Source organism: Coffea eugenioides, chromosome 5 (genome assembly GCF_003713205.1).
Source record: "Coffea eugenioides isolate CCC68of chromosome 5, Ceug_1.0, whole genome shotgun sequence".
NCBI classification, from domain to species: Eukaryota; Viridiplantae; Streptophyta; class Magnoliopsida; order Gentianales; family Rubiaceae; genus Coffea; species Coffea eugenioides.
In genome coordinates, this window is record NC_040039.1 from 4,781,297 (window position 1) to 4,794,872 (window position 13,576).

Consider the following 13,576-nt stretch of genomic DNA (forward strand, 5'->3'; position numbering starts at 1 on the left):
TATTCAAATGAAACAAGTATTTGGTCCCAAGTAGTTAACTGCTAGCTGAAATGCGAGGAAGCTTCATTATTTGACTTGGAACGGATGGCAGGAATACATGACCTTTTGCTAAGTAGCCGGCAGATTCTTTTGATTATCGTCTCATTGATTATCTCTCTGTCATTGTTTATTGATTAGTGATTACTACCTCGTCATGAGTTCATTAGAATTGCGCCCCCACCTACAATTTTCCGTAATTCAATTAATAATTCTGGACATAATTACAAATAATATTACTACATATAAAAATCAAAGTAATCATCTGTTCCTATAATCCAATTTAGCTGACAGGAACATTAAGCAGATCACGAGGAGGTCTCTAAATCAATTCTTATGCCCTCTCTATTTCCTGTTCTCTCTTGTAAGGCTCAACTTAAAAAAAGAAAAGAAAAAAAGAACTAACTAACAAGTCAGGACATTTTTTTACTCTCATCTTAAGACACAGCCTAGGGTATAAATTGCAAAACAACAAGCAGGTTTTTTGTTTTTTTTGTTTTTTTTTTTTTTGGTGAAAAAGAAAACAACTAGTAATGTAGTTTCACTTTTTGTCCCCTCCAAGTCAATTTTTTCTGCACTGAAACACCACCTCTAATAGAAAGATGGGCAACTGTGCGTCATGCATGCCTTGTATGTCGTGTACTTTTTCCATTTTGTAGCTTTCTTCTTTCTTGGCTCTTTTTCATCTTGTCGTGTTATTTCATGCCACCACTTTTGCCTCAATTAAGCATAAGAAATATGTGTACAGATAATGAGTTGAGTAGTAGTTGCTTATGGAAAAATATTTATTGGTATTGCATGAGAACGTCTTGTGAACTACCACTATTTTGTAAATGCACCCATGATATCTTTTACATATATTTTTTTTAAGGGCCGGGGGGGGGTGGTTTGGAATACTAATATGAGGAGAGTTGATTCTTCATAAGATGTTCTGACTGGAAGAGTGCATCTGAAAATATGCAAGACAAAAAGATTTTTGTGCTTTAAAGTCAATTAAAATATTTTGGGTTAAATGTGCAAACCCCCCTGAACTTTATCCTTGGTTACACTTTGCCCCCCTAAACTCACAAAATAAGCACTTTGCCACCCTATTTGATTTTTTACAACAAAAGTGCCCTTACTATTTTATTTTATTTTTGTTTATTCATTCCATTGTTTTTTTCTTTTTCGCTACTTTCTTTTATTTTTTATTTTCTCAGTTTTACTATTTTTTCCCACTTCTCAAAACTCAATGTTTTCTTTCACTTTCCTATTAATATTACTATTTTGTATGCTTATTACAATATCTTAATTATCTTGTACTCATAATTTCATTAATTTTTTTTGTTTAAACTATTAGAAATTTCAGGACAAATTGTATAGCGTAAAACACTAATATATGCTCTTTGTAATTAAAAAGTGTATATTACTATTAATTTAACTATTTAAAAAGATATTAACAAACTAGAACGTTAAATTTTTTTAGGTAATGAGAACTTTAAATTACTTAATATTTAAAGTATATCCCAAAAAATAAGGTGACTAATATTTTTATTTACTTTTTTCATGTATAGTTGAATGACTGCAATGTTATTACAATTTGAATTTGTTATGGTTGTTATTAAAAATTATTTTATTCTAAACTTTAGACGTATTGATTATCCAATTCATCTCATTCCTTTTTATAGTACACTAGCATGTTACTTCAATAAACTTTGTTTCATTTAGTTCAAGCAATATATGAAATAGTCTATGCATGTAGATCCCCATTTGGCAAGTGAGTTTTTTGGGTGTTTGTCTAAAACTTTATTATACCTTACTATAGAAGTTTTTTAAAAAATTTTTGAAGTGTGTTTTTTTTTAAATATTTTGAAATGTATAGTTTAAAAACTTTGAGAAATTTTTTGAGGTTACTGTAGCTAAAGTTTTTAAAAAACTTGTAGCAGACAAACTTGGCAAAAAACTCAAGTGCCAAACAGGTAACATTAGACTTTATGATCATTATTACTTTCAATAACAGAAAATAAAAAAGGTAGAAATAAACAAAGAATAAGTTTAAAAAGATTAAAATTAATATATAGATCATAATAGCAAAGAAAAGAAAGTAGTTGAGTACATGAGAGAAGGTCAGAAAAATTTATGCGCACCACACACACACAACCACACACACACATACATAGAATAAGGACAAGTAGAAAAAAGGATAAAAAATGGTAAAAAATAAAATATAGTTAATATATAAGGAGGCACTTTTGTCCTACACGAATAAAAGAGGGAGAGTAAAGTGCCTATTTATTAAGTCCGAGGCGGGGTTTAAAAGTGCAACTGAGCTAGTAAAATTCAAGGGGGTTTAATGCTTTTAATTCCAAATATTTTCTTACATGCAAGTCGAATAATAACATCTCGTAGATAGTATAGTCAAACAATAGGCCACCCATGGCTATAACTGGGACGAGAAGAAATTTTCGATTGAAAGTCTGTTAACATTGAATAAAAATTTTGGAGTTTGGACCTTACAAAAGTCGTGAACACGAATGCACTTGTTTTGCATTACGGAAAAAAAAAAAAAAAAAACGATTAGGTACTTGCATTCATTTGATTGGTGTCCAAACCCTATAAATATGCGCTCATGAGTGTGCAGCTAAATATACCAAACCACCCTTTCAAGCTAGGTAATTCTGCTGCCCACAATGGCAATAATCTCTTCTCCAAGGGCTGCTGTGCCCATCCTCATTCTCTTCGTCATTGTTCTCGATCCAAAGCTTATGTTACCATGTGAGGCAGCAAGATCAACCCGAGGTATCAAGTGCCAAATAAAAAATTACTAGAACCCAATCTTGATCAATACATTTCAATTGTTCATGAACAAAATAATTTGACTTGTATCATAATCTGTTTTTGTGTTATCCAAACTTTTAGTGGGGCTTAATCAGTTTGGTGAAAATGGGGCACCGAATTGAACTAAAAATTAGTAGTCATTGATCATGATTGACTTACGATTTATGAGGCGAACTAAAAAATACGTTTCTTTGTCTTAAATTTTCATGAACACTACGTCTCTTCAAGAAATATTATTTGACTGAACCATTATATTAATGTCACGATTAGTTTAATATTTCATCATGGTAACTCATGAACAAAAGAGGAAAAGTAGTGGGTAAGTTTCCTTTTCCCTCTGGTAAAAGTTTTAAAAAAGAAAAACTTAGTCAAGTGAATGGCCTCTTATTCTTTAGTTACAAGTAGTACATCCAAGCCAAATTGAGATCTTTTACTCTCTTGTTTCTCTAGTAATTCTTTTGTTCATCCTAATAAGGTGTCATTGCCTTGCTATTGTGCTTAATTCAATTAATCTTTGCCTTGTTTGATTCATAATAGGTTAATTGTTTAAATTTGTAAAAATCTTGATCCACCTAATTCACCATACTCTTAAGTTGTGGTGGGCGTATAGTGATGCAATACATTGTTTGACTTATGTCTTATAGTATGTCTTGTAATTTGGTATTTCCTCCTTTTCAAAAGTAAATTCCAGTAAAGGGTTTACTTGCAAAAATAGTTTAAAAAATTAATGAAAAAAATTTAGTTAACTATAGAGAAGATTAAAGCAAACATTCAACTAAGAGATAAAAATAGATCAGACATCAGAAGAGGGCACAAGATTTTGGGCTTCAATTGAAATCTTGTCTACACGTGGTATATTCATCTTGCACACAAAACAAATGTTGGGCTTTAGCGTTTACAAATCGTTCTCATTAGCCCCGGCCCCATAGTTTAAGGTATTTGAAAGTTCAAAAATATCTCATTATTAAATAGATTTGGCTTATTTCCAACTGATCTGATAAAAGTGATAGTGTGCGACTGTTGTATGGTTGTTAACCAAAACGTGCATGATTACTCATTTAGCGTTGGTAAAAATAGCATATCTTTTCATACAATAAGAGGACTGGGGCATGTGCAGTTGAAATTTTTGTACGTTGTGTGGTTATTATATTTCTTATATAAATTTGTGTATCAATAGATGATTGTGTTATAAGCATAAGTTTTGTTGGTGCACATCAATTCAATGTATAAAAAATATGATTCAGTTGTAAAGTGCACACTAAATTAATAAAAAAAAAAGGTACAATAACCATACACAACTACATAAAATCTATCCTAATCGTAGATGATATGGTATATAATATGACTGGAGCTTAGACTCACCGGAACTAGTGTTGTTAGACCCGCATCGGACCGGCCGGTTCGACCGGTCTGACCATAAACAGGCATTCTTTCCGAACTGGTTTGTAGTATACAATCGTTTTGATAAAAAACCAGTCAAAATCATCAAAAATCGGCTAAACCAATGATCCGATTCTACTGGTTGATTCGGTTCTCAAACTTTTCTTTTTTTCTTTTTCCCAAATATAATTTGAATTACCTAAATTATAACACTTTCATTTATTAATAGGAATAAGAAAATGTCACCCATTTAGTATAAATATCAAAATCACTCATTTTACTCAATGATCTCTAAATCAAGATATTTTCATCCCTATGATCTCATTAATTTAGCATCAGTGATTCCAACTTGCATTAATTTGTTTTAATTTAGTTTTTTATACATATTTTAACCATGAATTTACATTTTTATATATACTTATTAGGTGTATATTTGATTGCAAGTCTAATATTTTTGGAACATTTTTCATGATTGGTGAAATAAAACCAATAACTTAATTTCAATATTTCTAAAATTTATAAAAATATACAATAATTATAACATCATGCTGAAATCAGCGGGTATTTGAGAACGGTTTGATCGATCCGACCAGTTGACCCCTAACCCAATAGTTTAGGCGAGTCGCTATCCGATCCGACTTTAACAACATTGACGGGAGCTAGTGATTTTGGAAACACAATGACCTCCTTTTAATTTGAACATGGCAGTAGCTGAAGTTTGATCTTCTTCAAATCTGCAAGAACATCATGCATATTGCTTCTCTCCCTTGGAGATTCCCTTGTGCAATTCAAAGCCACTTTCATGATTGATGAAATGCAGTCCAACTTTTCATCGAGGTGTTCATCATTGGGCCTCAGCAGATTAACATCAACAACATGAACCAGTCCATCCGGCGTAGAATCACTCACCCAACTCTTCAGGCTCAATATTTCGCCAAACATTTCATCACTGGGATTTTTTCTTGTAAAGACTTCGATAATCATGATTCCAAAACTGTAAACATCGCATCTTGTTGATACTTGTCCTTCCAGTCCATACTCTACAAGGAAAAAAAAAAAGTAATCCAAAGATTTGGAATTTGGGATCCCCAAGAATAACTACAAGGTAAAAAAGCAAAGTGGTTATACCAAGAAGAAGCTTTACCTGGAGCAAGATAGCCAAGTGTGGCTAATGTTTTGGTGTATGTAAAGCTGTCCTCATGTCCCAGCAACTTTGCAACACCAAAATCACTCACATGGGCAACCATATCTTGATCTAGGAGCACATTACTGGGCTTCACATCACAATGAACCACTGGCGTTGAAAAACCGTAGTGGAGATATTGTAGTGCACATGCCACATCAATCAATATGTCTAATCTCTGCTTGATTTCGAGAAAATAGTTATGGGAATACAACCATTTCTCAAGACTTCCATTAGGCATAAACTCAAGCACCAATGCTTTGAAGTCTTCGTTTGAGCAGCTGCTAATGACTTTCGTCAGGTTTCGATGACGAAGGCTACGCAATACTTCACATTCTGCATCGAAACTATTGAATGCTCCTTCTTGTTGCAGTTTAAACACTTTAACAGCAACAATCCTCCCATCATCAAGGGTGCCTTTATAAACTGATCCAAAACTTCCTGTGCCCAACAGATTGCTCTCATCATACCCGTCAGTTGCTTGCAAAAGTTTATAATACGAGATTCTTTCCTGTGTTGCTGCTGACGGTAGAACTCCTTCACTGGCAACTTGTTCTTTCTTTGTGCGTCTGAAATAAATGAATCCCAGGAACATCGCAACTGCAACTGATATAAATGCTCCAAGGGCAACAGATATAGTCCGACGCAGCTTTTTGGCTCTCAATTGACCACCAGAAATTCCTGGGCATGAGGGAACGTGGAACCGAGGTGCTCCACAAAGTGCTTCATTTGAAATGAAGGATTCTCCAGTGAAGTTTGTAAAAGGGCCCTTGGATGGTATTTCGCCTTTTAAATTGTTGCAAGAGACATTGAAGTGTACAAGATACCGAAGGTTCTCCAATGACATTGGAATCGTACCTGTGAGATGATTGTGTGAAAGATCCAACCATTCCAAGCTCAAAGTCGTGCCAATTGACACTGGAATTGATCCTTCCAATCTGTTGTATGCCAATAAAAGGTTCTGCAAGTTCACCATATCTCCGATGGAGCTAGGAATACCACCTGAAATCTCATTGATTGACAAATCAATAGAAATTGCTGTCTTTAAGTTCCTAATCTCAGGAGATAAAGTTCCACTCAGGTAGTTTCTGGAGAGGTTAAGCACCAACAAGTCTTTCAGGTTCCATACAGTGATAGGCAGACTAGAGTTTAGTTTGTTGGAATCTAGAGAAAGAAATCTCAAAGAAGTAACATTTCCAATGCACTCTGGAATAGATCCCGAAATTTGATTTTCTCCCAAAAACAATCCACCCAAGTTTTGCCAAACGCATAGATACTCAAGGGAGGTTTTGCTCAACTTGTTGTCGTGAAGATCTATCTGTTGAAGCTTTTCCAAGTTTTTTATGGTATTTGGCAGCATCCCACTTAGCTGATTACAGCATAGTTCTAAAGTGATGAGGCTACTCAAATTGCCAATTTCATCTGGAATGCTGCCCCATATGTTGCAATTTCTTGCATACATGAGTTCAAGCGAAGTTGAAAGATTGCCAATAGAATTTGGGAGAAAACCATTAAGTGGATTGTCATCCACTTCGAGTGTTCTCAAATGTTTTCAATTTGCCAAGGAATTGATCCAGCTCAGCTCTGAATTAGATGAAGAGTATTCACTCATTAAGTTGTTGTTATTTAGAGCTAGAATTTCGAGGAGTCTTAGATCCCCAAAGTAATGGGGAATAGGACCAGTGAAATTGTTATAAGCAATTTCTATTAACTTGAGTTTAGAACAATTTGAGATAGAGTCTGGTATTGGTCCCCCAAAGTAATTAATACCGAGATAAAGCCCCTCCAAATTTGGAAGCCCATTACCCATCCTTGATGGAAGATTACCTGAAAGTTCGTTTTTTGCAAGAGTGAGAATTCTTATCTGTGACAGATTAAAGATCTGCATGGGAATGAAACCAGTTAAGTTATTCCCCTCCAAGTCGAGTTGTTTCAAATTGCATAGCTTACTGATCTCTTGGGGTATTGCACCTACCAAATTGTGTTACCATCATTAGCACAACAAAATTCTATATGAAGACTTTTAAATGCTTCTAAAGTTGCTTCATTATAATTTTTTTCTTCAATTTTGACAATCGTCGCCTAGTCTACCTGTTATGCTGTTGGAACTAATGGCAAATGTTTTCAGCACAGTTAAATTACCCATCTCTTTTGGAATTTCACCTGAAAAAAGGTATAGCATATACAGATGTTAAAAAGATGTACATATTCCATCTAAATTTGGAAGGGAACATAAAGGTTTCATACCTTCAAAGAGTTTGCTCCTTAAAACTCCTATTATGACATTTACTTAAACTAGTGGTTTTTTATTTTTTTCATCAGGAGGAAAATAATTCAGATGATTTTGCTGATGCAGAAATAGGATGTTACCTTCTAAACTGTTCCTGTATAGATACAGCCGCTCAAGTGTCTTCAAAGTGCCAATTTCTTTCGGTATGAATCCAGTGAAGTAATTCCAAGAAAGGCGCAGCACTTGAAGCTGTGAACAGTTATATATGCTTGATGGTATTTGACCATTTAACTTGTTCCGTGACAGGTCAATCCACTTGAGTCTCTGAAGATGGCGACACATATCATGTGGAACGCTACCAGAAAAGCTATTACCCTGGAAGAAAATCAATTTCAGCGAGGAAATTTTGAAAATCTCTGTTGGAATACTTCCCTGGAGATAATTGAATGACAGACTTAACGTTTCTAGTGTAGAAACGTTAGCCAAGGAAGGTGAGATGAAGCCAGTGAAACTGTTGTTATTCAGAGATAACAGTCGAAGTTGATGAATGGAACCAAACCACTCGGGAAACTCTCCATTGAGATTGTTGACATCTAAATCAAGCACTCTCAACCGGCGTAACCGAGCAAATTCATGCGGCAGTTCTCCGTGGAAATTATTTCTGCTCATATTAAGGGAAACCAGAAATGACATATTTCCCAGCTGCGGCGGTATTATGCCACTAAGATTCATATTGGAAAGATCCAAGGCAGTTACTCGCAGGTGACGAGAGCCGCAAGTGACTCCCGCCCACTGACATACAGGGGAAGAAGCAGACCAGTTTTCTAACAGGATTTGATGAGGGTCCTGTACAGTGATGTGAGCTCTCAGCGCAAGAAGAGCATCTTGATCAGTGGTAATATTGGTTGTGGTCATAGCTAAGGAAGCTGAAACGTAATACAGCAAGAACAAAAGTCCCTGAAGGAAATGGTAGGAAAGTTTCTCCATGATTAAGTGCAATAGAGATGGCAAATGATGTACCACTGTTTTATTACAAACGGCCTCTGTCCTTTGGTACTGACATTAATTTTTCTTACTGAGTTGCATTTATGGGAATTTTCTCTTGCCATCGTACTAGGAATTCCTCGTTTTAAGAAGTTTGAGACTGCATATTCACACAATTTATTGCCATTTTCAATTTCATGCCCAAAAAGTATGTTCATGATTAAAAGTCAATATAGCCCCCATGGGTAATCCGATTAGTTTCGTAGTTTGGTAGTGTGCTACATTGTTGTGTATCCTTGGGGCAAGACTCTACACAATTTTAGGGAATTAATCTTGTCCAAAGGCTGGAATAGGGCTGCAAACGAGTCGAGTCAAGTCGAGTTTTGACCTAATCGAGTCAAGCCTTAACTTAATTTCATCGAACTTGAACTCAAGCTCGAGCTCGACGAGCTGACAATTTTGAAGCTTGAGCTCGAGCTCGACTCGATTCGAGCCAATTAGTTCGAGCTCAAAAAAATAAAAAAAATTTTTTATTTTTTTTTAAAAAAATAATATTTTTTTTTAAAAAAATAATATTTTTTCTTAATAAATAACAAAATATTAAGGATATATATGTAATTTTACTATTAAGATAAAGAATAAAAAAATAAATATATATATATATACTCGACTCGCAAGCTAACGAGCTTAATATTTTGAACTTGAGTTCTATTCGGCCGACTCGAACGGCTTGATTTCATTTGCACTCCTAAGCTGGAAATACTCCTAAGTGAAAAAAAAAATAATGAAAAGTCAGTACACTGGTCATTTTAGTAGTTCAAGAGAACCCACTAATTTTTTTTTTTTTTTCAAATCGATCGCAATCGTGGGATAGTTGATAATTGCAATTTTCAATTTCTTGCCCAAAGCCTACGTAGCGGTACCATTTTTTGTTTTCAAATCAACAGGATCGCGGGATGATGTGAAACCCCGATCTAGACAACCAAAACTCCATGACTTAGGCAGCGGAAATTTGACCCAACTAATCCCTAGAAGTCACGAACAATTTTGATATTATCTCAACCAGTAACTACTCGAATTAACGAACCAAATTGGAGGTAGTAGAACGCCACAATCAAGGAGATACTCGATTGATAAGTTCGGGTGAATAACTTGAGAAGATTCTCAAGTATTCAAAGGCAACTCTCTTGCCAAAGAGAAAGTGAAAACTCACTAATTGTATTTAATAGTCAAAAACTGGTCCCAAACAAAGAGGAAGTGGGGCTATTTATAGCCCTTACAAGCATTAACCCTAATCCAAAAGTTGACCAAACTACCCTACATACTTAAGAAAGATTTTGGGCCTTACTTACTAACAAATGGGCCGCAATTAAACTATCTTAATTACCTAGACTTTTTAAAACGAGAAATAACCAAAATCAACGAGGAAAATCAAATAATCCTACTAAACTCAAGCATTCGTGCAATCAACTAGTCTTCACTTGAATTTTCCAATTCCCCATGTGCTTGAATGGGCCTTGGTCTTTATATTCTCATCACTTCCTAACTTGATCAAGTTTTTGGGGTACAAGGAGGAGGTGAACCTTCCTTTGTACACAAGAGTGATTGTAATTCATCAATTTGAAAAAACTTGTTTGAATTAATCTACAAGTTCAAGAGGAGTTGGGTAGTTAATTGGTTTACAATTCTTTCCTTTTTATTTACTTATTGTTACGTTTGTGATCTTTACATTGCTTATCTCTTCTACTTCTCTCAAGTGATTTTGTTCATTCATTAATTGATTGATTGTGTGATCACTTAGAAAAGAGGGTAAATTTCATATTGAGCAAAAAGTGCCCATAACTTAATTAGATTTTTAATCAACCTAATTCACCCCCTCTTAGGTTGTCTTCGATCTTTACAGAGATGATATATCACATTACAAAGAGAAATGTAGGTTTTTATATATATTCATTTTCAATAGGTAAAAAGGCTTAATGCATGCCATTGAAGAGTTGTTTCTAGGGACAGAGCATAGATTTTGTCTCGAACATTTATTTGACAACTTTAAGTTATGGTTTAAAGTACAAGATCTAAGGGAGGAGTTCTAAGCCATTGCACAGGATTTCAATAGGGTGATAACAAATTTGGAGATAGCTGATCTTGATGATGGTGGCAAGCTAACTGCATCTACTTGGCTTAGGAGAATACCGTATAAATTTTGATCTAGAACCCATTATGAGCATATCAGCAAGGAGTGACATTACAATCAACAACTTAAATTTATATTCTAAAAGCATGAGATGAACTAATAAATAACTTATTAGAGTTCTTTATGAGTAAAATGATACAAAGAGTCACACTGAAAAGATAGGAAATGTAAAAATATAGAGGATGTCTGTGTTCTAACATTGATGAAAAATTGAGAGGAATAAGATTTTAAGTAGACATTGTATTCTAGCCTTTGATAGAGTACATTCTTATGAAGTTGATAATTTTAACGTAACTGATGTTGTTAATCTGTCTTTGTTTAACAAGACCTGCACATGTAGGGAATTCCAGTTGACTAGAGTGCCATATGTTCATGCTATTGCTGCCATCCAAGCAGCAAGATTGAAGGTGGAAGGATACATTGACAGCTGCAACACCAAAGAGGCTTACTTGAGAAACTGCAAATTCAATGGGGGCACATTTCCTTCCAAAGAGTTATGGTTTGATAGTGAAATGCTAATCTAGCCGAACTTTCAATTATGTGTATAGGCACCACAATGTAACAGTTAAGTAGGAACAATTTCTATAGCAAATGTAGCAGGGCCTCAAGTAGCAATTTTATCTTCTCAACTTGGTAGTGATACTAGAACAAGTAGCAACAATTATTGAACTAGTACTAGCAAAGTTGAGAAGAGAAAGAGATCGAACAAAAATTAATGTTTTCTGTATTTTTTATTGTGGACAGATTTTAGTCCTTATATGTTATAGACTAGTTATGAAGATCAATATTGATTATTTTTCTATGCTGAATTAGTTAATTTGATCAATTTCTTCCCATCTATTTAATCATGTTACACTTGTTTTCAACATTGGGAAAATAAGTGTTCTCTGATTTTTGCCTTCTAAGAAAAGAATAGGTCTAATTTTTTGATGTTGCTCTTGTAATGATGATATTGATGTGATTGTTTGGTGTTTACTTTTTTGGTGTTCATTTTGTAATGCAGTATTTGAATGACTGCATTTTGTAAAGGCAGTATTTTCATGATTAGGTGTTTTGAGTTTAAGCTTGTCTTGATTTTTCTTTAGCTAAATTTCAATCAATAATAGACTTCTACTCCAAATTTGATTGAAGATCGTGTAAGGCCCGAAGACAACCTCTTTTCTAGGCGACCACACAATGGAGCAATTGATGAGAAAGCACAAGTGCTTGTGAGTAGAAGAGATAAATAATGTACAGATCACAAATGTAACAATAAGTAAATAAAAAGGAAAGAATTGCAAAGCAATTAACTACCCAACTCCTCTTGAGCTTGTAGATTAATTCAAACAAGCTATTTCAAATTGATGAATTACAATCACTCTTGTGTACAAAGGAAGGTTCACCTCCTCCTTGCCCCGAACTCTACTCGGTCAAGCCAGGACGTTTTACTATCCCTCAGGACAACCCTCACAGAGCTACACTCATGAAATATTCACTCACAAATGAAAAGCTTACAATGAATCTCACACCACTAAGACTACAAATCTTCCTTGAAGAGTATTTTCTCACTAAAATCACTCTAGATCTTTTGTATCTTCAGTGTGTAAAAGTTATTTGAAATATCTGACCAATCACTATTTATATAGGATCAAGAAAGTGCCTCATTAGTGCTTCCAACGAATAGAAAGTAGCTGAAGAGTCAACTAGCCGTTGGAGTGTCGGACGTCCGATAGCCCTGTTTTATGCGTCCGACAGCAGGCAGTGAGTTTAAGAGATTTTCTTCAATTCTTTCGGACGTCCGGTGCAAGTTTTTTGTGCGTCCGACAGCAAACAATGAGATTTGAGAAATTATCTTGTTTCTATCGGACGTCCGGTAGAGACATATTCAGTGTCCGATAGTTTTGTCGACTTCGAAGGATCCTATCGGACGTCCGAAGCATGCGTCCAAAGTTGTACAATGATTATCGGACGTGCGGTACTGTTTTGTTGAGTGTCCGACAGGTTCAGCATACTCTGTCTTTTTCAAATGTGCTTAATCTTTGAACCTGATTTGTTTCATTACTGAAAAAGCCTTTGAGGAGATGTTAGCAACATCCATTTGTTTTGTAATCATCAAAAGTTAGGAACCAAGGTCAACATTCTCCCCCTTTTTGATGATAACAAAACAATGGATGAAAAAAAGAAAAAAATTGAGCATATAAGCATAAACTCCCCCTCACACAATGCATCTAAACTTATGAATTCAGAATAATTCTCCCTTACACATAGCATCCATATCTCCCCCTTTGTGTCATCATAAGATGAGAGTAAAAATCTCATATCGTAATCCAACAACAATAACAGAGAATCTAACATTCCAAACAAAAACAGAGAAATGATACCAGAAATCAGCAATCACCAACATACCAACATATCACAGAGAGTTTAACAAATCAAATCATCATTAGATCAGAATTATTCTTTTTTCTCCCTTTTTGACATCATATAAATTTAGTAATATTCAAAAACACCAAGAAAAAAAACTCAGTTCTAAGCATCAGAAACTTCAAAAAAGAATTACAGAAAAGCATTATGAACAAGAATCTCATCAATCTTACCAATATCTCATACTTGTTAGAGTTAGCATCATGTCTAACTATCCACATGCATTTCATGCCTTTTTATATATTTTTTCTCACATAGCAATCACTTTTCATGTGACCTTTTTTACAACAGAAATTACACATAATCAAGGAGTTATTTATATGAACAGGTTTAATAAATTTTACTTGTCTTC

General features: G+C 34.6%; 2 protein-coding genes across 2 annotated transcripts; both read right to left on the minus strand.

The window, feature by feature from the left end:
- Positions 1–4,923: 4,923 nt before the first annotated feature.
- LOC113771049 (receptor kinase-like protein Xa21) lies at positions 4,924–6,878 on the minus strand. Its single transcript, XM_027315677.1, has 2 exons — positions 5,378–6,878; positions 4,924–5,273 (listed from the first exon to the last, which is right to left on the minus strand). Exons 1-2 carry the CDS (start codon positions 6,876–6,878, stop codon positions 4,924–4,926), a joined length of 1,851 nt encoding a protein of 616 aa, XP_027171478.1.
- Positions 6,879–7,953: 1,075 nt separating this feature from the next.
- Positions 7,954–8,633, minus strand: LOC113771050 (probable LRR receptor-like serine/threonine-protein kinase At3g47570). The gene is made up of 2 exons (XM_027315678.1): positions 8,075–8,633; positions 7,954–7,970 (listed from the first exon to the last, which is right to left on the minus strand). Exons 1-2 carry the CDS (start codon positions 8,631–8,633, stop codon positions 7,954–7,956), a joined length of 576 nt encoding a protein of 191 aa, XP_027171479.1.
- Between the last annotated feature and the right edge of the window lie 4,943 nt (positions 8,634–13,576).

What these genes read in the sequence shown, in the direction of transcription:
- LOC113771049 (XM_027315677.1), bottom strand. Translation starts at nt 6,878, where the DNA reads ATGTATGCAAGAAATTGCAACATATGGGGCAGCATTCCAGATGAAATT. An exon ending in ACTTGGCTATCTTGCTCCAG is followed by an intron (nt 5,274 to 5,377) that starts GTAAAGCTTCTT and finishes TTTTCCTTGTAG; the next exon opens with AGTATGGACTGGAAGGACAA.
- LOC113771050 (XM_027315678.1), bottom strand. Translation starts at nt 8,633, where the DNA reads ATGGAGAAACTTTCCTACCATTTCCTTCAGGGACTTTTGTTCTTGCTG.